The following is a 25,318-nucleotide window of genomic DNA, read 5'->3' on the forward strand; positions in this document are numbered from 1 at the left end:
GAGTAGTTTTAAAGAATTTATTAATAAATGTGCAATTAAGATAAAAATATTTAGCAATGTCTTTGCAAAGGCCAATTAAATACAGCGCTCACATAGCCATACCAGTGGTTTGAGCTTGTGTTTGATTTGCTGCCTAAGTGTATTAAAATATATGACTTTATTTAGAATTTTATTTTTATTACTTTGGTCTTATGATTTTTAAGCCCCGCCCACCACATTTACATTTTTTTTTTTTGGGGGGGGGTCCCTCTTTTTAATTTTGAAATGTTGGGAGGTATGTATATATATATATATATATATATATATATATATATAAAATTTAATCTAAAAGGGAGCATGAAATACAGAGTTTCGCAATTTAGTCCATACATGATTTCTCGCAATGTCATCGCATGACAATAATGCGTCCCGTGATAACTACAAGTAGGCTTTTCATAAAGAACACAAAAGTGACACTGACACAGGAAACAAGACAGATAGCAATGAATGAACTACTGAAGCACTATTATTACCAAGCTCACTTCCTTCTAGCATTTCTACCCACCCACTCTAATCATTAACGTAGCCAATCAGCCGTCAACCTTTACCATGCTACTAGCCAATCACTTCTATCCACGAAGAGAAGCTCGCGAACACTCTCAATCCCACCCTTCACCATTAACCAATTAGATGTCCAATTCATCTAAATGCCAGTAAGCTTCATCCAATACGGTTTGTGTTTGCGAGCAGTGCTAGTGTAAGGACTTTTGGCAGCACCGATCTCCCTTTTAGATCTTTGCCCCTCCCCTTTTGCTTCACTCCGGGCTTGACACGTGACGGAGTCGTTCCTGCGGCGGCGGGTGTGAGTCTATAGAAGAAGAGGCAACCGTGTCCTGACGGTGAGAATAAGATATAAGTCTGGGGTAGCGTGAGGACAGTATACTCCCGAAATTACAACATAGGACCAACTTGGGTGGTAGCAAGGGGGTAGTGCGGCCTACATCTGTGGTCTGACTCAGGGATAAGCCGGGCAGTTTTTTTTACACACAGTGGTAGGCCTGTCCGTGTCATGCATTGGTCTGGATATACCCCTTCTCTGTTCGATATAATATGTAGCATTCACCTGAAGGCCGGTGTGCTACTGTCAGATCTCAGCAAAAATACAGCTTACACCTTACAGTATTTATCCTATTGCATAATGTGGATTCAATGTTTTTGTTTAATTAACATTTGTTTAGCTTGTAAATAAGCTATTAGTAACGTTTATTAAGTCAATATAGTACTCACCGTTTTCTTTTTGCTGATATATATATGAAACTGGTGAAAATACATTGATACATTGTAAGTTAAATTCAAAGAGTTAAAGCAGACAATACATTTTAATAGTTCCCCGTCCTTTTAGCATTTTCTCTGACAAAAAAAATATTATATATGAATGTTGTTTGATTATATATATATATATATATATATATATATATATATATATATATATATATATAAATTTCCTTTAAAAGGACAGTGTACTGTAAAATTATCTCCTTTTAATATGTTCCCAAACATCAATTTTACCTTCTGGAGTGTATTCAATTGTTTAAAAATAGTTTTTTTTAGCTTTATATTGTTGTTTGAAATAGCTGTTTTGCCTATTGTATTCACATCTATACTGAACAGTTCAATACTTAAGTATTGGTTTTGGAAAATCCATGTAAATGTAACCAGGAGAAGAAAAAAAAAAATACACTCACAGTGGGGGGTAGAAGAAAAGTACTAGAATTTTCGTTTTCATTTGTTCTACATGTACAGTCAGCATTAAGATAAGGAGGCTTTTTTGTGTGTGATAAGGTAGGGAGATAGATCTCTCTGCAAGCTCAGTCCATCTTAGTGGATTGTGGTTTCAAAGAGCATAACCAGCTAGTTCATATACAAAAATAATCCTAAATGAATAATTTCCAATACATTTTATACTCAAGTGGTCTAACATGTAATTGGAAATGCATTAAGGGGTATCCAGTTTTACAGTACACTGTTTCTTTAATGTAGGTGTAGAAACAAAGTTTAGTTATAGTAAAGTTAGATTTCTATACACGTGATTGGGAGGAGCTGTGGATGTTTCTGGAACAATGTGTTTGTAAACCTAAATAGATAAGAAATTAGACACCCTTTACAGATAGCCATCAGTTTTATTAGTACTACATTGTTTACATACACACATGTATAGTACAGAAGCTGACTGTGGAAGTCAGGAATACATGACTGGTGGTGGTTTGAGCATTTCTGTTGCTTGAATAAATTAGTTGTGATTTCACTGATATTTTAAACAAGATTTTAAGTTGTTTCTCTAATTTTTATATTTGTATAATTTTAAATTGGACAGAATCTCCTAAATCTAAGGCATCAGTGCTTTTTTTTTTTTAAAAAAAAATGTATTTAAAGGGACAGTATACACCAATTTTCATATAACTGCATGTAACAGACACTATTATAAAGAATAATATGCACAGATACTGATATAAATCCAGTATAAAACCGTTTAAAAACTTACTTAGAAGCTTCCAGTTTAGCTCTGTTTAAAAGGTTACTGGAACACCCACTGCAAGTGGGAAATAGCAGACACTCCCCCTTCCTTTTGCATATGAAAAGACCCTGTACACAAACAGAAGCAAGCTAGAGTAGGTATACGTCAGTATTCTCCTTAAACTTTGGGGCTTGGTTAGGAGTCTGAAAATCAGAGCAATGCTATTTAAAAATAAGCAAAACTATCCATTTTTTTTTTTAAAAATAAAAAAACAAAAACTGTATGGGCTATTTAAATGGATTATCTACAAAACATTTAAACAAAGAAAAATCTAATGTAAAATGTCCCTTTAACGTAAATGCATTATACAGCAGTTAATAAGAACAATTCTATTTATTATTGTTTTGTAACCCTTTGCAGTGTCTTTATAAGATTATGTTCTGCCACTTAAGAGGAAAATGTTCTCTCTGACAACAGCAGTTTTGTATTTCCAACACAAAACCCCCCATAAGTTTTGTTAGTGAGTTCTTAGTGTCCTTTGGTCTGCTTGTAGCAATACATGACGGTTTTGCTTTCAAATGGTATCTGCTTGTCTCATACCACCGCCATACAATTTGGTAAAGTACCACTTATATATGTTTAATTTATTGCATTATATATATATTTTTTTACATTGCTATGAATGCATTTTTATATAATCTTTCTTTTGTGTCTCAACAAATATGTATAGATAAACCATCACCTGCTTTCTAAATATTTTAAGACAGCACTAGATAATTCCTAAATACTCAGTTTAGCTAAAGGGATACTAGAAAGGTCAAAAATGAAATGTGCAGGGGTGCGTTTCAATTTGAAATATAAGCATTTTTTGCACTATTCTTGTAAAAGTCATTGTTTTTCTGCAGCATACACACATATGCTGTGAGGGTCCATATAAACACAACACCTTCGCATAGAATCAGCAGTGGCTTGTATGACACAAATTCAGAAGCAATATGCACCACTGCCAGCTCTTTGAGAAGGTGTGGTGATTTGAATGGTGATGCGAGGCCCTTGCAGGATAGGATATGTGAGTATGCTGCAATAACATTTACTAGAAGCATTTTTGCTAATTAAAGTATTGTAAAAATGCTTATATTTCAAATTGAAATGCTCCCATGCACATTTTATTTTTTTGACCTTTCTATCAGAATCACTGAGGCAAGGGTGAAGTAATACCCCTTACACCATCTTCAGTGAGTCTGCTCACACCTCAGAATAACATGTTGTTGTCTATTTGTCCCATTCATCATTTAAGAGGCTTACATCATCAAAGAAAATAGTAAATAGCAATGGGAGTTTGCTGTAGGTTTGGTTGGTTCTTCTATCAAATGGGTCATATGCTTAGACATGAGCCATAAGGTCGAACTACAGCTCATTTCAATTTATATTGTAAGTATGTAGTTTGCATTGCTAATGCTGCAAACTGAGTGAGTGCAGTCATGCACGTGGCAGCAACTTTGAAATGGAACATGTAGCGGATATAATATGCATTAAGAATGATTATGTATTTTACAGTGACATCTGTACAGTAAGTAACACTGTAATCCCCAAAACACACAATTTATTTTGACATTGATGATAAAGTTAAAAAGAAATGATCAAATGCTTTATAACAATTTAGGTTTGAGAAATTCAAATATAAGCAGCGCTAGAAACAATTCCCTTTTTGCCAAACTGAAAAAAATCTGCCCCTCAAATGCAGACAGTGTATAGATAAATCTATGTGAAAAAATGTGTAGTTGGCTCTCCAAAAAAGGACCCGGGATGGGAAATATGAATGGTGTATACACACACACACACACACACACACACTTTATCTACCAATATTATATTTTCTGTTAGCATACAAGTGGCTAATACATTAGATATGATGGTGATAATTGGTTAATAACCAAACAGTAGGAGGACAAATAGTAGAACCGGATATATAAAACCAAATACTTATTTATTTTTAGGACCTAAATGCAAGGTCTTAACCTTTTTAACGCCGTTATGCCGTTCTATTCCGTCATAGTAAAACTGGGCTTTAGTGCGGTTATGATGAAATAGAACGTCATAAATGTTGGCTGTCCTAAAGCCAACTGCGCTTCCGATGATGTGATCGCGGTCTGGAGGGTGTGCCTAGCGTCACGGGGATGCCCCCCTGACCCGATCGCATCATTGAAATCTCACGATCGCGTGCACAGTCACAGGATTTCAATTTGTTTACAGATGGACAATCCCTTCTGATGATATATATCGGTCCATACCTGAGGTATTCAATTCAGGGAGACGTCCCTTTTATATATAAATCGATACGCCTCACATGTCATTGTTTTAATTTATTGAACAAGGGTCAACATTGTTTTACATTGTTTATTATTGTTCTTAGCAGATAATTAAGACCTTGCATTTAGGTCCTAAAAAGAAATATTTGTTTTTATATATCCGGTTCTACTATTTGTCCTCCTACTGTTTGGTTATTAACCAATTATCACCATCATATGTAATGTATTATCCATTTGTATTCTAGCAGAAGATATAATATTGAGATATATATATAGATAGATAGATATAGATACATACACATTTTTTTTTTCCCCCAGTGCCTAAATTGTTTGCATGCAATCAATAGATTTTCTTTGCATATACTGTCAAGACACAGCTGATGCAACAGGGACAGAATGAATAACGTAAACTTTTTTCTTTTTTTTTCATCAGCCAATCACAAATGCATATAGGTATATTCTGTGAATTCTTGCACATGCTCAGTAGCAACTGGTGACTCAAAATGTAAATATAAATAGACTGTGCGGTGCAAGAACAATAGTGTTCACATCGGAACAAAGTTCAGATGTAAACAATATTAGTAAAAATCAAATCACACAATCCGTCAATCATGGATCATGGGGGTCTGCCTATGCTGCTGCTGCAGTCAAGCCCTGAAATACCAGGCAATCCTCCTCTGAGCAAGGAACATTGCAACCCATTCCCCAATGTGCCGAGAGGGATATGGCTACTCCTTACTGAAGAGGCCTACACTAGGCCCCAACGTACTTCTGGGGTTTGCCTTTTCTCTTGTTCAGAGAGTGATTGCCTGGTATTTCAGGGCTGGACTGTACTGATTGGTCAGGATCAGACTGATATACGACAGGAAAGTGTTTCTCTGTGAAAGGCACTAGCCATAGAACAAGCTATTACACTATTGTTCGTTTCCTGGTTGAGCGCTTCTTTTTGTAATTACAAGTAGTAAACTTGTTTGTCCAGGATTGCAAGTTGCGGGCAACATTTGCTGCTTGTATTAGACACTTGTGCAAAGCTGCCCTTCTTTTCTCATGCACCTGATTGCAAATGAGCCGTCAGTCATCAGGGCCCCATCAGTATGGCGTGATTTTAATCCGCCACCTCATAGGTTGTGAAGAGGGTTTAGGGAACTGTGGTTTAAACCACTGCTTCATTATATAGCGGTTGCAAAATTTGCCCTTTGATACATTTACCCATATGTGATTAAGGAGCTGTGCAGTTTACAATAAATGCATATATGAATTTAACAAAAAGAAGTAATGTTTTGTGAGCCATGGATCCTTGGCTCCCAATGTGGTGACTTCAAGGTATCGGATACATTTTGGTAACTCCAGATATACAAAAACACCAGGTTTTGAAAAAGGTGTGGTTGGCTCCTCTTCTTTCTGGCTCCCACATTTGAGATATATTTTTGGTAACTCCAGATATAAAGACTGCATTGCCAGGCTTCTTATAATTCATGATTATATATTTTGATACATATTATATACTAGTCCCTACTGACAGGCTATTCGGATGACTCTCTCTGTAAAGAGAAAAATAATTATCCAAAATCAAGTTATGCGCTGTCAAATCTGATATTCATTTATTCAAACTAGTATTAATTGTATAGGCCAGTGTAGTATATCATTGGGACATAACTAAATATTTATGCATGTAAAGTGTGTACAAAAAATAATATATATATATATTTATATTAAACACGCTCAGTATATAATTTTATTTAAAGGGACAAAAATCCATTAGAACACTTTGTTTGCACTATAGTTGAACATGACCACCGCACCAGTCAGCATACTTGCACATAAAAAAGCCGTATTCGGCTCAGGATCAACAGAGTGAGCAGACTTTAATCCATGGAAAGTAGGGCTGCAACTAACAATTATTTTCATAATCGATTAATCGGCCGATTATTTTTTTCCGATTAATCGACTAATTGGATAAAAAGAGACTCAATAATAGTTGTCTATGTTTTAAATAAAATCCACATAATGAGTGTTACAAATATAAACTTCAGACTAAACCTTTACATTAACACAACTGTTTCTTCAATTTTTAAGCAGAAGAGCACAGTTTTATAATTAAACAAAACAAAACCACAAACTGTTTGAAAAGAGGTAGAACTAGAAAGAGTTAGACTATCACTGTTAATAACATTCTGTTGTTCACTCTTTCAGAAACTTTGCATTGAAATGCAAAAATCTCAACATGTCCACATTGTTCTGGCTAAGTCTGGTTCTCTGTTTGCAGCTATATTTCCTGCAGCAGAGACAAGGCTGTTGAGGTGTATAAGTAGGGTTTTGCCAATTTCACCAAAGTGGGATATTTAGCTTTGTTAGCTCTTCACCAATGCTAACTGTTTTCTACCTTGGCAAGGGGCCTCTCTATAAAGTAACCCTTGACTTCATTCTAACATAAAAATATCTTGAATATCTATATGCAATGGTAAATAACCAGCTATAAGGTTAGGGGAAATATCTAGTCCGCTCTAAAAATAGCAAATATATACTTATAAAGGTTGAATCTGGTACATATCACAATTTATTAAAAATATAAAAAAAACAATCAAAAGCGCTAAGGACTGTATATCAATAACAGGACAAAGCCTTACACATTTATTTATACAGTACATATAATCAGCAATAGCAAGCAATACGCTAATAATTGTGCAAACAGATAATAGTGCACATCAATTGAAATAACACCCATCAATCTAGGGGCTAGATGTAAACAACAAGCTTGGCACTATATCATGAAAAGCATAGTTCCAAATCACCAGATTTAATATAAATAATCCAAATGATGACTATTATATCTGGGTTGCACATAAGCCAGGGGTAGTTGTAAACGTATACTGTCCTGAAACAGTCAATAGTAGACGTCTGTAGACGTCCTTTAGGCTAAGGACATAACCATAAAACACAATACCATATGCAGGAGTTCATTGCAGTGAAGCAGCTGGTGTTGTGCACAGACCAACTAATTTCAAACCAACTAATTGATTAATGGATTATGAGTTTCGTTGACAACTATTTTCATTATCGATTATTATCGATTATGACGATTAGTTGTTGCAGCTCTAATGGAAAGGTATGTGTAGGCAAACGGTAGTACTAGAAAAATATTCTAAAGAGTTAGGGTAGTTTACTATTGCAGCTTTATGTCTCTTTATTGGGAAAAAAATTCTGCATGTATAAGCCATGTTTAAAAATTTATGGATTTGATGTTCTTTGTTTACTTAAAGGGACAGTATACACTCATTTTCATATAACTGCATGTAATAGACACTACTATAAAGAATAAGATGCACAGATACTGATATAAAAATCCAGAATAAAACTGTTTAAAAACTTACTTAGAAGCTGTCAGTTTGGTTCTGTTGAAAAGGTAGCTGGAAAGCCCACTGCAAGTGGCAAATAAGACACTCCCCCCCTCCCCCTTCTTTTGCATATGAAAAGACCCTTTACACAAACAGCAGCAAGCTGGAGAAGGTAGCTGACAGTATTCACATAAAACTTTGGGGCTTGGTTAGGAGTCTGAAAATCAGAGCAATGTTATTTAAAAATAAGCAAAACTATACATTTATTTAAAAAAAAACAACTTTATGGGCTATATAAATAGATCATCTACAAAACATTTATGCAAAGAAAAAATGAGTGTACAATGTCCCTTTATAGTGATTGTAAACTTTAATGAATTAAAGCACAGTATCAAAAAATAATCTTAAACGGGCACTTTAATTCATTCAAGTTTAAAAAGACGCTTATTTTTAAAAAATATTTACCTTTGCCTTATGGTAAACAACGACGATGGATAGAGATGGTTTTTAAGGTTTAAGCGGCAGGATTTAGCCAAAGCCTAAATGTGAGGAGTGAAAGAAAGATTTGTGTCAAGTGTGACCCCAAGACATCGGGCATGCGGGGTAGGGGTAATTATGTGGAGTCAACAGTTATACAGAGGTGCGGGTGGAGATTTTAGAAGGGGGAATATAAGGAGCTCAGTTTTGGAGAGATTTAGCTTAAGATAGTGAGAGGACATCCAGGAAGAGATGCAAGAAAGACAGTGATACGGGTTATCAAGGAAGGAGATAGGTCTGGAGCAGAGATGTAGATTTGAGTGTCGTCAGCATACAAATGATATTGAAACCTGTGGGACTTTATTAGGGAACCTAATGATGACGTGTAGATTGAGAAGGGGACAGAGCCTTACGGTACCCCAGCAGAAAGTGATAACTGGGCAGAGGAAGCCCCAGAGAAGGCTACACTAAAGGTACGATTAGACAGGTAGGAAGAGAACCACATGAGGGCTGTGTCACAAATGCTGAAGGATTGGAGCAAAAGAGGGTGGTCAACAGTATTACAGGCTGCAGATAGATCAAGGAGGATAAGCAGAGAGAAGTGACCTTTGGATTTTGCTGTAAGAAGATTGTTGGTAACCTTAACGATTGCTGTCTCTGGGGAGTGATGGGGGCAAAATCCAGATTGCAGTGGGTCAAGGAGGAAGTGTAATGTAAGGAAATTGGATAGGCATGCATGTACTAGCTTGTCAAGAAACTGAGGCAAGAGGGAGTAGGGGAATAGGGTGGTAGTTGGATGGGGAGGATGGATCGAGAGAAGATGTTTTGAGGATAGGTGTGACCAGTGCATGTTAGAGATGAGGGAAATATACCAGTGCTGAGGGAGAGGTTGAAAATGTGTGCAAGTATAGGTGTAAGGGTATAAGAGAGGCAGGGGAGTAGCTGTGAGGGGATGCGGTCGAGGGGACAGTATATATGCAGAAACTTCTTCCTCAGTTACAGGGGTGAAAGAGCTAAATATATGGCTGTGGGTTTTGGTTAATTGCAAGCTTTTGAGGGGGTGAGAGGCTGGAAGCATGTTGAGAGCTGATTTAGTTTCTGATGGAATCTATTTTGTTATTGAAATGACTGGTAAAATCTTGAGCTGACAGAGAAGTTGTATTAGGAGGTGGGCGGAGAATAGTATTTAAAGTGGAGAACAGACGTTTTGGGTTTGAAGAAAGAGTGGAGATAAGAGTAGAGAAGTAGTGTTGCTTTAAAAGATTAAAAAGGACAGTCAAGTCCAAAATAAACGTATGATTCAAATGGGGTATGTAGTTTTAAACAACTTTCCTATTTACTTTTTATCACCAATTTTGCTTTGTTCTCTTTGCTTTCTTAGTTGAAAGCTAAACCTAGGAGGTTCATATGCTAAATTCTTAGACCTTGAAGGCTGCCTCTAATCTGACAGTTTTTCACCACTAGAGGACATTAGTTCATGTGTTTCATATAAATAACATTGAGCTCCCGCACGTGAAGTTACCTAGGAGTGAGCACTGATTAGCTAAAATGCAAGTCTGTCGAAATAACTGAAATAAGGGGGCAGTTTGCAGAGGCATTGATACAAGGTAATCACAGAGGTAAATAGTGTATTATTATAACTGTTGGTTATGCAAAACTGGGGAATGGGTAATAAAGGGATTATCTATTCTGATGTGGACTATCCCTTAAGAGCAGAATAGGAGTTCAAGATGAACTTGTAGTGAAGAAAGGAAGCTGAACTCAGAGATTTTCTCCTGTGCCGCTCAGTAGTACGGGAACATCTGCGTAGGCTGAGGGCGAGTGTGTGGTTTCTGAGCTATGGTAGGATTTGCCAGATTGTCAAGGACCGATGTAAGTGTGGAATTATAGTGGCTGATTGGTCAGGGCAGGAAAAGGAGGATATGGATGAGAGGTTCGAGAACACTAGTGAGTTGTTGCTGATCTAATGACATAATGCTTCTGTGAAGTTTGCTGTAAGAGGGAGAGTTGTAGAGATGAGATGATGATTAGAAGAAAAGGGGAGTTTGTGAAGTTTGAGAGTGCATCGATGGCTAAAGATCAGATCAAGGGAGTGACCATCTTTGTGGGTGGGAGAGTCAGTCCATTGTGACAGACCGAAAGAGGAAGTCGTTTGCAGACGAGGCAGTGGCATTGTCAAGAGGTATATTGAAGTCACCAAGGAGGAGGGCAGGGGTGTCTGAGGAAAGGAAATAAGGAGCCAGTGGGTCGGTATATGACTGCAACAGGTATAGAGAGGGGAGAGAATAAGCAAATCATGTGGGTTTCGAATGAGGAAAATGTGAGTGCAGAAATGGGTTGTATTTGTTGAAAGGTGCAATGAGGGGAAAGTAAAATACCTACACCACCTCCTTGTCTGTTACCAGACCTTGGAGTATGGCTGAAGTGGAGACCCCATGTGACAATGCAGCAGTGGATGCTGTGTCTAAAGAAGAGATCCAAGCTTCTGTGAGATCCAGAAGGTTGAGAGACGGGAGATAGAGGTCATGGGTAGAAGTGAGCTTGTTGGTAACAGAGTGAGAGTTCCAGAGTGCACAAGTGAAGGGGGTAGTGGCTTTAGATACATGAGGAATGTGAGTAAGGTTAGCAGAGTTCTGTTTGCTGAGTCTGTGGAAAGGTACACATGGATGATCACGACTAGGAAGTTGTTGGGGACCAGGATTAGGGGAAATGTCACCCAGCAGCTAGTATGAGCAAGAGGAAGAGTGACGTGAGGTGAGATGCAGAATTGCTGTAATGAGTTAGTCTAGGAATGTGTGAAGTTCATGAGTACAAAAGTAAGGTGAGTTTAAAGGGACAGTACACTGTAATATTGTTTTTACATTAATGTAATTTCAATGACTTGTTAAACTAGCTGCAGAGTATAAAATGTATAAGAAATTGCATTTTCAGGTTTATTTGTGTATATGAAGTAACTGGTTTTGTGCTTTTAAACCACAGCCTATTACAATGGGTTGAGTTTCAGGTAATATCAGATCTCATTATGTTATCACTTTTATGTACACACACATGCTTCCTTATCTTATATTTGTCTGGAAAACTAAAGCTCAATAGACAGAGAGAGCAATGGATAATTATTTTATTACTTAACTATCCTGCACCCCACTGGGAGTATCAATTCTTTTGCTGGCTGTGTTTACTTAGGCTATTCAATAGCTGATACTCCAGTATCAAAACTTTTAGTATAGGTTGGGAAACCACAAGCTAAATCGGCTATTTGAAAGGCCAAAATAGGGGTAAAGGAGCTACTTGAAAACTATTTAATACAGCAGGTAAAATAGATCATTGGAAACAATTTAAATGAGAGAAAATTTGGGTGAACTGTTCCTTTAAGAGAGATGGGCTAATGAACAGAGCAGGTAGTGAGGGGGGGGGGGGGATGAGTAATTGAATAAAGTAGTTTGTTATAGAGACAAGAGGTAGCAAAAAGGAATATGAATATATTGAGCAATTTTACAAAAGGGGGAACCAATTAAACACATAAAACACAGAATTACAGCAGCACTTGCATAAGGAAACAATTAGATACTTTAAAACGCAAAATTACCATAGTACTTGCCTTGTGTCTTGCCCCTTGTCCAAGCCTTGTATAATTCTTATCTTAATTCCTCACTTACAAAATGTAGACTTCAGAAATGTGAACATATGCTGTTGTGACAATGCGCACTGCCCAGGCAATGCACAGCCCAAGCTAGTGTTAAATATATAGGCAGGGCAGTCAGCTGGGTCTACTAAATTACTTTATTGCCAAGTCAAAGACTATTTAAAAGACCAATTGAAAAGTTAGATTCTGGTCAGGTCAGGGTGAGATAAGTTAAAGCGACACCGAACCCAATTTTTTTCTATCATGCTTCAGATAAAGCATGCAATTTTAAGCAACTTTCTAATTTACTCCTATTATCAAATTGTTTTCATTCTCTTGGTATCTTTATTTGAAATGCAAGAATGTAAGTTTAGACGCCGGCCCATTTTTGGTGAACACAGTGTTCTTGTTGATTGGTGGGTAAATTCACCTACCAATAAACAAGTGCTTTCCATGGTTCTGAAACAAAAAATAGCTTAGATGCCTTTTTCAAATAAAGAAAGCAAGATAACGAAGAAAAATTAATAGGAGTAAATTAGAAAGTTGTTTAAAATTGCATGCTCTATCTGAATCACGAAAGAAAAAATTTGGGTTCAGTGTCCCTTTAAGATAAACAAGACAGTAACATTTTGAGGAGGTGGGAGCTCTGGCATTAAACAGCTATACATTTAAAGGGACAGTCTACACCAGAATTGTTGTTTAAAAAGATAGATAATCCCTTTTATTTACCATTTCCTAGTTGTATATAACCAACACAGTTATATTAATACACTTTTTACCTCTGAGTATCTAAGCCTCTACTAACTAGCCCCTTATTTCACTTCTTTTGACAGACTTTCATTTTAGCCAATCAGTGCTGGCTCCTAGGTAACTCTGTGTGTGAGCATAGTGTTATCTATATGAGACCCATGAACTAACACCCTCTAGTGGTGAAAAACTGTCAAAATGCATTTAGATTAGTGGTGGCCTTCAAGGTCTAAGAAATTATCATATGAACCTTCTAGATTTAGCTTTCATCTAAGAATACCAAGAGAACAAAGCAAAATTGGTGATAAAAATTAATTGTAAAGCTGTTTAAAATTACCTGCCCTATCTGAATCATGAGTTTATTATGAACTAGGCTGTCCCTTTAAGAATAATAGCAAGTATTGATAAGGATTGAACATAACCTGGCAATTAACAAAACATTAGAAGTAAGACATTGGGATAACATTACAATAATTGCAGGACTAAATTAACAACCTTAGATCATTTGCTCAATATAAATATACCAAAAGAGAGTAACAGGAGAGAGCACTAGAATGCAGTGAATAGTTTCAGATGAACAGGGACTTTGCAGGTCCTTTCAGACTTGGGTCAAATGCCAGCTCAAATCACATTAAAAAAACACACAGCAGGGTAATTTAGTGACATCACAAAATCTTAATAGCTTTGAAACAAAATATTTTTATTACTAAGAAAGTTAAAAAAACATTTCAGAAAGCAGTTAATAGGGCTTGGCCTTTTAAAGGACACTGAACACCTTGTAATTGCAAGACACTTCTTACCAGACACCTCAATCAAGTCTAAATGTTGTTTAAAACAAGCATCCTTTTTACTACAATAGTTTTTCAATAGCCAAACTCTACCCACCATTTGCCTTATTTGTAGGGCAGTGATTTTTAACCTTTTTTTTTTGCCGTGGCACACTTTTTTACATTAAAAAAATCCTGTGACACACCACCATCCCAAAATTTAAAAAAAAATCACACATTGTAGCCTAATACAGCATATATATATATACACATACACACAAACACACACATACTGTATGTATTGTGCTGTTATGCCATGCCTCCTACAAACTACCCCTGCACTGGGAGTAAAAAACAAGCAAAGTTTAAAAAATATGTCACACTGTTGTCAGTCTGCAGTGGCACACCTGAGGATCTCTCACGGCACACTGGTTGAAAAACACTGTTGTAGGGATCTATCCGGGCTTTAGTCCAGACAACAAGGTTAGTAAAGTTTTATATATGGTCATAAAGTTAGTATGAAGTGCTATGTTTTCCAATTGCTATCAGTTAAAGCCAATTAGGGAAAGGTATGTTGCAGAGTTAGCCTTGAGAAGACAGTAGGGTACATTTCAAGTTGAGAGAATTGAAAATTGCTAAATTTTCAGAGGTAAATTACTTGAAAGGGGGTTAAATAAATCATAGGGTTGGGTCCATGGGTGACATGGGGGGGGGGTAATAGTTTTTTTTTTTTTTTTTTATTGCGATTTTATTGCATTTTTCTTATAAATTACTATAACACCTTTAATTTTTCATTAAAACATTTATTTAACACTACAGCATCTTAATGTACATGTTTCTCATTGACCAATACAGGCTGAGAGCATTAAAATACACACAACAAAACTAGTTTAAATACAATATAAGTGCAAACCGATTGTGTGGGTTTTAGTGCAGATCAGTGACTGTCTTTTTACATTGCTCCTTCCTTTCTGCCTCCGCTCATATGAATCTATAGCAATTATTTTAAACTTTAACAATAAGAAAGTACACTGTCATTATTGTGCATTTACCCAAAACAATCTACTCAACTAAAATCATTATTTCTTCTCGCTAAATACCACACTTTAAATAATTGAAAATCAACTTTTATTAGACAACTTCTATCCCCCACTCATTCAACCAATAAATGACCTCAAATAGCGGAGCACATGGCAACACTTCTGAACTTCACATATTAACATACAGGCGAAAAAAAACTAAGAGATATGTGCTGTTCAGCAGTGACACGGCCTGTTAGGTTTCTATGGGAGCAGAAAGAGGTCACAAACGGGGGGGCACAATAGGACGTGAAGCAGCTGCAGTCTGTCAAATCTCACCTTTCTTAGGAGCAGCTCTCCCTCTGAACGGAACTGGCTGATTAACGGAATTGAGTTATTTACACTGAGCGGGTAATAGCACGCACTGCGTTGTCTGGGAGAAATGTTTTCAGCTACGTTGTCACTCGCATACTTCGTTCACACTACCTACATAGGAATTGTGCATCCCTGAGTGATGTCATAGTGGGCCTGGTTAGAGATTGCATACCATCGCGGAGGTTAATCACGGTTTAAAATTGCATATGCGATTAATCGTGCAGCCCTATCATGAAGTATATAATACTTCATGCTGAAAGCTTCTTTATTTGTTTCAAACATTCGCCACAGTCAGGCAGCCCAAGGAAGAACGCTGTTTTGCTAAGAGGTGACGTTTCCACCTCTTAGCCAATAGCCTGCGGAAAATCCGGTTTGGCGTCTGCTAAAATCTGGCTATTGGCTAAGAGGTTGAAACGTCACCTCTTAGCAAATAGCATCCTGCCGTGGGCTGCTTGAGCAGCTCAGTGCAGCGAGCCCTTGAAACAAAGAAGCTTTCAGCATGAAGTATTTTATACTTCATGAATAAAAGTCCCCTTTATTTGTTCCAATGGTCAATCCTAGCGTTTCACAAATGCTAGGATTGATGATCACTTTAAGAAAAGTTTGCTGTCCCTTTTTGAAGAGCTTCCGAGATTGAATAGTCATAGACCACAAGTGTGAGTTAAATCTTTTTAATTCTAATATCTTGGTGAGCTGTATAGTAAGTTTTTGTCTCACAATAACCACCTGCGTAGACTGAGATAATGGTCACAACAGCTGTTTATAAATTAGACCTAAGCTTTGGAAGTCTATTAGGGCTCCCCAAATGATTTATGGTTAAAATAATGTTAGTTTACAAAACATACTCGTCTTTCCAGAGTCCGTTTTTAGATAAGTGTGAACCATGTGTATATGCAACCAGTTTAGTTAAAGGAACTGTAAACACTTTGGGATTTTAATATAAAATGCGTAGTTATGCATGGTAAAACAGCTTTGCAATACACTGTACTTTCGTTATTTATTTTACTCCCTTTTGTCTAACCTTGTGAAATCTTTCTCCCTCGTTTGCAGTTTATTTTAAAGGGACGTTAAACACTAAATAAATTTTATAAGCAAAGTATTGAGGTTATTCACCGCCTCACTCTAGTCATTGGTGGTAACATGTTGAACTCTATCTTTCACTACATTCCATTGCTGATGTGTTTGTGATCTCCTCCAGATACCTGCACTGAAACCTAGGTTCCAAAATGGCAGCACCCATAATTACAAAGAGCTACATGAAATGTATTTAGTGTTTAATGTCTTAAGTTTTCTGCTAAAGCCGAACGATAAAGATTTTGTTGACTTAAAGAAAGTGGCAAGCCCTATCCTCTAGACTCAGTCTGGATTGGCGTAGTTTGCTGTGAAATACCATTGTAGCAAACAATGAGTTAAACCATTCTCGTAAAATGGGGGCACTGCATATAGTGTTAATTTCAAACTGTTGAAATGTTCTAATTATAAGGTTTTTACTGTCCCTTTAACTCATTACCTCGTACCTGGGGCCAAATAGACTCGTCCTTGTGTTAGTGTAATCTTCATGGCCATAACTGGTTCCCAGGGTCACACTTGGCATGCTGAGCATGCCATATCCACAGTCTGCAGAAAGGGGTACAGAACCTGGATAAGAAGTCAACTTTGCTACACCGACTGCTCATGGAAGGGTTCTTGTATTGGGCACAATCATGTGCACACTTGTGTGAGCATCCAGTCTAGCAAAGTTGGCTTCTCATCTGGGGCACCATTTCATTTCTTTAGCCTCGCACTCACAATGCTGGTGGGCTGAATTTTTAAATATTACTAAATATAAAAAGTATTCAAACCAGAATATTAAGACAAATTACTAAAACCATTTGCTTAGAAATACACAAAATATTGCAGTACTAAAGAGTCATAATCTGCATGTGATCCATTACTCTTTTAATGAACAGGCAGGGAGATATAAGCTCCATGTTTTTTGTCTTTTTATTCTAGCTTTATTCATTTGTTTGAAGAGCTTAAAGTGACATGAAACCTCAATTTTTTCTTTCATGATTTTAATATAGCATGCAGTTTTAAACAACTTTCTAGTTTATTGCAATTATCTATTTTGCTTCATTCCCTTGATATAATTTGCTGAAAAGCATATCTAGATATGCTCAGTAGCTGCTGATTGGTGACTGCACATAGATGCCTCGTGTGATTGGCTCACCCGTGCGCATTGCTATTTCTTTAACAAAGGATATCTAAAGAATAAGACAAATTAGATAATAGAAGTAAATTGGAATGTTTAAAATTGTATTTTCTATCTGAATCATGAAAGAAAAAAATTGTAGTTTAATGTCCCTTTTAATGGTTGTCATAAGGTCAAATTGCTACAATGTTCCTTGCTGGTCTATACAGTACTATACAATACAATACAATACAATTCAATACAATGTTATGTTCTGGGAAGAGAAAGACAAAGTAAAATACATTGGAGGGAATTTTTGTGGCCCTAGGACTTAAGTTGGCCAGACGTGCTTGCTCTAATTAGGCTTTTCAGATGTGTGTATTTTTTAATAGTTAAAACATTCTCATGTTTTTTGAGTCTTGTTAATTGTACTTTTGAAAATTATACAAGAAAAGATTAGTGGTTTGGAATGACGCTAAAGCAACACTAGAAGCAAATTTAACCTTTTTATCTCTATATATGGCAATTATGAGATCTAGGGAAAAGATGGACGTGCACTCAAATGTTGGAAGGCCCATGTGACGATTAAGCCTATCCGCCCAGCAGGGACTACTGCTGAGTGTGGGCATGAAGGAGTTAATAGCACTCAGCCTCTGCTTTCCTTACACCTTTACCTCTACAAGGACTTAAAGGGACACCAAATGAACCCCAAATACTGCCCACACCAGCCCAGATTAACAATGCTGCCACCAAGAGTAAACATATAAATGGACAAATACAGGTTAAACAGTGCCAAATTTTAAAAAACAGAAGACATACAAAAGAGCAAGAGAAAATTCAAATTTACAGTTCTTAAAAATAAAACACAATACCTACATTATATTGCCAAGGCTCAATAGGTTTGTGTGAACTTCCTTCAGATGTTACTCCTTCTGTCCCAGGCAAGTTCTGAATAATATCTTGATGTACATTCAATTATAACGGAGTCTTGCTTTGTCTTGTCAAGACCACAACCACTCCTTACAAGTCCTTAACTCTGTACCAAGATTTGAAGTGACATGAAAGTAAACTCTAATGATTCAAATGTACTTTATATTGGTATATTATAGATATAGATATATATATATATGATGTAAAAAGTCTACACACCCCTGTTAAAATATCAGGTTTCTGTGATGTAAAAAAATTAGACAAAGATAATCCTTTCAGAACTTTTTCCACCTTTAATGTGACATATAAACTGTACAACTTGATTGAAAAACAAACTGAAACTTCTAGGTGGAGGGAAGTAAAAATAAAAATAAAAAAATATGGCTGCATAAGTGTGCACACCCTCTTATAACTGGGGGTGTAGCTGTGTTTAGAATTGAGCAATAGACAGTAGCAGTACACACCTGCCATCATTTAAAATGCCTCTGATTAACACCAAATAAAGTTCAGCTGTTCTAGTAGGTCTTTCATGACATTTTCTTAGTCGCAACCTATAGCAAAAGCCCTGGTTCGCAGAGAGCTTCCAAAGCATCAGAGGGATCTCATTGTTAAAAGGTATCAGTCAGGAGAACGGTACAAAAGAATTTCCAAGGCATTAGATATACCATGAAACACAGTGAAGACAGTCATCATCAAGTGGAGAAAATATGGCGCAACAGTGACATTACCAAGAACTGGACGTCCCTCCAAAATTGATGAAAAGACGAAAAGAAAACTGGTCTGAGAGGCTGCCAAGAGGTCTACAGCACCATTAAAGGAGCTGCAGGAATATCTGGCAAGTACTGGCTGTGTGGTACATATGACAACAATCGCCCGTATTCTTCATATGTCTGGTCTTTGGGGTAGAGTGGTAAGACTGAAGCAAAAAAAAACGTCCAAGCCCAGCTAAATTTTGCAAAAACACATTTGAAGTCTGCCAAAAGCATGTCGCAAAAGGTGTTCTGGTTTGATGAAACCAAGATTAAACTTTTTGGCCATAATTCTAAAAGATCTGTTCGGCGCAAAAACACTGCATATAACCAAAAGAACACCATACCCACAGTGAAGCATTTTAGTGGCAGCATCATGCTTTGGGTCTGTTTTTCTTTAGCTGGAACTGGGGCCTTAGTAGAGGGAATTATCAACAGTTCCAAATACCAGACAATATTAGCACAAAACCTTCAGGCTTCTGCTAGAAAGCTGAACATGAAGAGGAACTTCATTTTTCAGCATGACAACACCCCAAAGCATACATCCAAATCAACAAAGGAATGGCTTCACCAGAAGATTAAAGTTTTGGGATGGCCCAGCCAGAGCCCAGGCCTGAATCCAATTCAAAATCTGTGGGGTGATCTTAAGTGGGCTGTGCACAAGAGATGCCCTCACAATCTGACAGATTTGGAGTGTTTTTGCAAAGAAGAGTGGGCAAATCTTGCCAAGTCAAGATGTGCCATGCTGAAAAACTCATACCCAAAAAGACTGAGTGCTGTAATAAAATCAAAGGGTGCTTCAACAAAGTATTAGTTTAAGAGTGTGCACACTTATGCAACTATATTATTTTAGTTTTTTATTTCTACTTCCCTCCACCTAAAAGATTTTAGTTTGTTTTGCAATTGAGTTGTACAGTTCATAGGTCACATTAAAAAATGAAAAAGTTATAAAAATGATTTATCTTTGTATCATTTTTTTACATCACAAAAACATTTTAACAGGGGTATATCTATCTTCTTTCTATGTGAGCATGCATTAGTAGTGCACATGTGACTTGAGCACTATATGCATATCATTATATATATATATATATATATATATATATATATATATATATATATATATATATATATATATATATATATATATATATATATATATTATATATATATATATATATATATATATATATATATACACACTATAAAAAGTCTACACACCCCTGTTAAAATGTTATGTTTCTGTGATATAAAAAAATGAGACAAAGATAAATCATTTCAGAACTTTTTCCACCTTTAATGTGACCTATAAACTGTACAGCTCAATTGCAAAACAAATGAAAATCTTTTAGGTGGAGGGAAGTAGAAATAAAAAAATAAAATAATATGGTTGCATAAGTGTGCATACCCTTAAACTAATACTTTATTGAAGCACCCTTTGATTTTATTACAGCACTCAGTCTTTTTGGGTATGAGTTTTTCAGCATGGCACATCTTGACAAGATTTGCCCACTCTTCTTTCCAAAAACACTCAAAATCTGTCAGATTGTGAGGGCATCTCTTGTGCACAGCCCACTTAAGATCACCCCCACATTTTCGATTGGATTCAGGTCTGGGCTCTGACTGGGCCATTCCAAAACTTTAATCTTCTTCTGGTAAAGCCATTCCTTTGTTGATTTGGATGTATGCTTTGGGGCGTTGTCATGCTGAAAGATGAAGTTCCTCTTCATCTTCAGCTTTCTAGCAGAAGCCTGAATGTTTTGTGCCAATATTGTCTGGTATTTGGAACTGTTCATAATTCCCTCTACCTTGACTAAGGCCCCAGTTCCAGCTAAAGAAAAACAGACCCAAAGCATGATGCTGCCACCAAAATGCTTCACTGTGGGTATGGTGTTCTTTTGGTGATATGCAGTGTTGTTTTTGCGCCGAACATATCTTTTGGAATTATGGCCAAAAAGTTTAATCTTGGTTTCATCAAACCAGAACACCTTTTGCAACATGCTTTTGGGAGACTTCAGATGTGTTTTTACAAAATTTAGCTGGGCTTGGATGTTTTTTTTTTTTTGTAAGCAATGACTTCCGTTTTGCCACTCTACCCCATAGCCCAGACATATAAAGAATACAGGCGATTGTTGTCACATGCACCACACAGCCAGTACTTGCCAGATATTCCTGCAGCTCCTTTAATGGTGCTGTAGGCCTCTTGGCAGCCTCCCAGACCAGTTTTCTTTTCATCAATTTTGGAGGGACGTCCAGTTCTTAGTAATGTCACTGTTGTGCCATATTTTCTCCACTTGATGATGACTGTCTAAACAGTGTTCCATGGTATATCTAATGCCTTGGAAATTCTTTTGTACCATTCTCCTGACTGATACCTTTTAACAATGAGATCCCTCTGATGCTTTGGAAGCTCTCTGCGGACCATGGCTTTTGCTGTAGGATGCGACTAACAAAATGTCAGGAAAGATCTACTAGAACAGCTGAACTTTATTTGAGGTTAATCAGAGGCATTTTAAATGATGGCAGGTGTGTGCTGACTCCTATTTAACATGATTTTGAATGTGATTGCTTAATTCTGAACACAGCTACATCCCCAGTTATTAGACAGGTGCATACATTTGGGCACCCTTGTCATTATGTTGATTTGAATACCTGTAACTACCTAGCACTGATTAATTGGAACACACAATTGGTTTGGTGAGCCCATTAAGCCTTGAACTTCATAAACGGGTGCATCCAATGATGAGAAAAGGTATTTAAAGGGACATGAAACCCACATTTTTTCTTTCATGATTCAGAAAGAGCGTGCAATTTTAAACAACTTTCTAATTTACTTGTATTATTTAATTTGCTTCCTTCTCTTATCCTTTGCTGAAAGGTTTATTTGGGAAAGTTCAAGAGCAGCAAAGAACCTAGGTTCTATCTGCTGATTGGTGGCTGCATATATATGCAGATTGTCATTGGCTCACCCATGTGTTCAGTTAGAAACCAGTAGTGCATTGCTGCTCCTTCAACAAAGCATACAAACATAATGAAACAAATTTGATAATAGAAGTAAACTGGAAAGTTTTTTAAAATGGTATGTTTTACCTAAATCATGAAATAACATTTTTGGGTTTCATGTGCCTTTTAAGTTGGCCAATTACAAGTTGTTTTTCTCTTTGACTCTCCTCTGAAGAGTGGCAACATGGGGGCCTCAAAACAACTCTCAAATGACCTGAAAACAAAGATTGTTCAACATTATGGTTTAGGGGAAGGCTACAAAAAGCTATCGTAGAGATTTAAACTGTCTGTATCCACTGTGAGGAACATAGTGAGGAAATGGAAGACCATAGGCACAGTTCTTGTTGAGGCCAGAAGTGGCAGGCCAAGTAAAATATCGGAGAGGCAAAGGATGGTGAGAACGGTCAAAAACAGCGCACAGACCACCTCCAAATACCTACATCATCTTGCTCCAGATGGTGTCACTGTGCATCGTTTAACAATTTAGCGCACTTTGCACAAGGAGAAGCTGTATGGGAGAGTGATGCAGAAGAAGCCTCTGCACATACGCCCCACACCGATTTGCTTGAGGTATGCAAACACACATTTGGACAAGCCAGCTTCATTTTGGAAGGTGCTGTGGACTGATGAAACAAAGATTGAGTTATTTGGTCATAACGAGGGGCGTTATGCATGGCGGCAAAAGTACACAGCATTCCAAGACAAACGCTTGCTACCCATAGTAAAATTTGGTGGATGTTCCATCATGCTGTGTGGCCAGTGTCGGTACTGGAAATCTTGTTAAAGTTGAGGGTCGCATGGATTCCACTCAATATCAGCAGATACTTGAGAATACTGTTGAGGAATCAGTCACAAAATTGAAGTTATGCCGGGGCTGGATATTTCAACAAGACAACGACCCAAAACACTGCTCAAAATTTACTCTGGCATTTATGCCGAGGAACAGTGTTCTGGAATGGCCATCCCAGTCCCCAGACCTGAATATCATTGAAAATCTGTGGGGTAATTTGAAGCGGGCTGTCCATGCTCGCCAACCATCAACTGAACTAGAGATGTTTTGCAAGGAGGAATGGTCCAAAATACCTTCATCCAGAATCCAGACACTCATTACAGGCTATACGAAGCGTCTAGATGTTATTTCTGCTAAAGGACGCTCTACTAAATATTGATGCAATATTTCTGTTGGAGTGCCCAAATTTGTGCACCTGTCTAATTTCGTTTTGATGCATATTGCACATTTTCTGTTAATCCAATAAACCTAATTTCACTACTAAAATATTACTGTCCTTCAGTTATTTGATAGATCAAAATGAAATTGCTGATCCAAACACCCAATTATTTATAAATGGAAATTGTCAGGGGTGCCTAAACCTTTGCATACAAGTGTGTGTATGTGTATGTGTATGTGTATATATATATATATATATATATATATATATATATATATATATATATATATATATATATATATATATATATATATATATATATATATATATATATATATATATATATATATATATATATTTATTTATTTTTATTTTTTTTGTTTGTTAAAATTTTATATATTTTTTTAAAAAAAATTTTTTAATTTTTTTTATTTCCCCCCCCCCCCCTCTCCAGATCATGGATCTTAAGTGGTTTATCTGTTTGACATTTCTGATTTTTGGTGTTGTGTCAACTCATGCTCATGGTGGTCACGACCACCATGATCATCACCACCATGATCACGACCACCATGGTCATCATCACCATGACCACAATGAAGATGATGATGGTATGGACATAGAAGATGAATCAGATGATATGATCGATCCTGAAGAAACAAAGCCAGAGTCCAGCACTCCACCAACAGCTCCAAAGGTCTTATTTGTTTATTAGCTAACCTTGTCTTAGTCAAAACAAGACTGTTTGAAAACTGTTTGAAAACTTTGAAGGAATACTGTACTGTAACATTAGTCACACATTAATGTGTTCCAAACTACTAAATGTATGGTAAATTGTTTCTTTGTGTTTATTTTTGTATTTGAACTAGCTGTTTTTGCTTGTTAAAACCATAATCTGTTTTCAAGGACATGTCTATTAAATGGTCAAACCCTACAGAAAGAGCAGACCTTCTCATGTTATATCTTTTTGTACAGAGTTTATTAGGTATTAAAATGCTAACTAAGGCTGTGGGAAGTCAATGGGCAAAACCAGCTATTTCAGATACAAAAATATCCACCCCAACAGGTTAATTTACATAGCTTTTCTACAGAGAATACAAACATATTCAAGATGGTTTCAACAGGCAAAAGCAGCTTTTTATAATGACAAAATAAAGGTTTAGGAGCTTCTTGTAAGCAATTTAATAGACTCCAGCAGGTAAAATTGATAATTGGAAACGCATTAAAGGGGAGGCAATTTTACAGTCCAATGTCCCTTTAAGCATGTGCATGACATTGTGCTCAGATGTAATTGAAGACTTATTTCGCTCTCTAAAATCTAAACTGCATTTATACAATAAATAACTGCTGTGAAGGGACAGTAAAGTCAAAATTAAACTTTCTTGATTCAGATAAAGTGTGTAATTTTAGATAATGTTCCAATTCACTTCTATTATCAGATTTGCTTACTGCTCTTGGTATTCCTTTGTTGAAAAGTATACATAGGTATGGTCAGGAGTAGCAAGGCACAATTGGAAACTAGCGGGTGAATGGTGGCTATGCATTGCTGCTCCATTAACAAAAGGATAGAAATGGAATTAATCATATTTTATAATAGAAATAAACCAATCAAGTTGTTTAATATTAAATGCTCTATCTGAATCATAAAAGGGAAAAAAGTGAGTTAAAGGGACAGTAAACAGCTGTGCACAACTACAAAAGAATGAGAACTACTCACTGTTATTGCATTTTTTCCTTTTCCTGCACCACTCTTCAAATCAGGTTTCCTGTTTTAATCTTAAAGGTGCCGGATACTGAAGTTTTGCCTCTATTTTATGGGCGTTGCCATCTTGGATCTCAAGTATTCTCACATACTGGGACAGAGAGGTTTTTGACAACTGTATAATGTGCTTCAGGTTACAGTGCATGATACAAAGCAGGAGCTTTACACTTGTGCAGTGGCTGCATTGCTCTATATTATTGTAGAGTTTTTTTAAATATATTTTGTGTAACTAAAACTATAAAAATTAATTTAAAAAAAAAAAAAAATACAAAAAATGTAAATCTGACATGAAGTATTATGCACACTCCAAGCAAATAATACAGCTGTACAGACATGGAGAAAGTGACTGATCTGTTAGTGTGCACAGCTTATGTCACAGGCTGTGATTATACT

At 36.6% G+C, this 25,318-nt stretch overlaps 1 protein-coding gene across 1 annotated transcript in view; it reads left to right on the forward strand.

Moving 5' to 3' along the window:
- Positions 1–720: 720 nt before the first annotated feature.
- Positions 721–25,318, forward strand: part of CANX (calnexin) — a 229,809-nt gene continuing 205,211 nt past the window's right edge. The window contains exons 1-2 of the mRNA XM_053719642.1: positions 721–878; positions 23,621–23,860. Of these exons, the coding sequence (XP_053575617.1) occupies positions 23,624–23,860 (237 nt within the window). The 5' untranslated portion in view covers positions 721–878; positions 23,621–23,623. The remainder of the gene's footprint in view (positions 879–23,620; positions 23,861–25,318) is intronic.

The sequence above is a fragment of the Bombina bombina genome, chromosome 6, assembly GCF_027579735.1.
Source record: "Bombina bombina isolate aBomBom1 chromosome 6, aBomBom1.pri, whole genome shotgun sequence".
Lineage (NCBI taxonomy): Eukaryota > Metazoa > Chordata > Amphibia > Anura > Bombinatoridae > Bombina > Bombina bombina.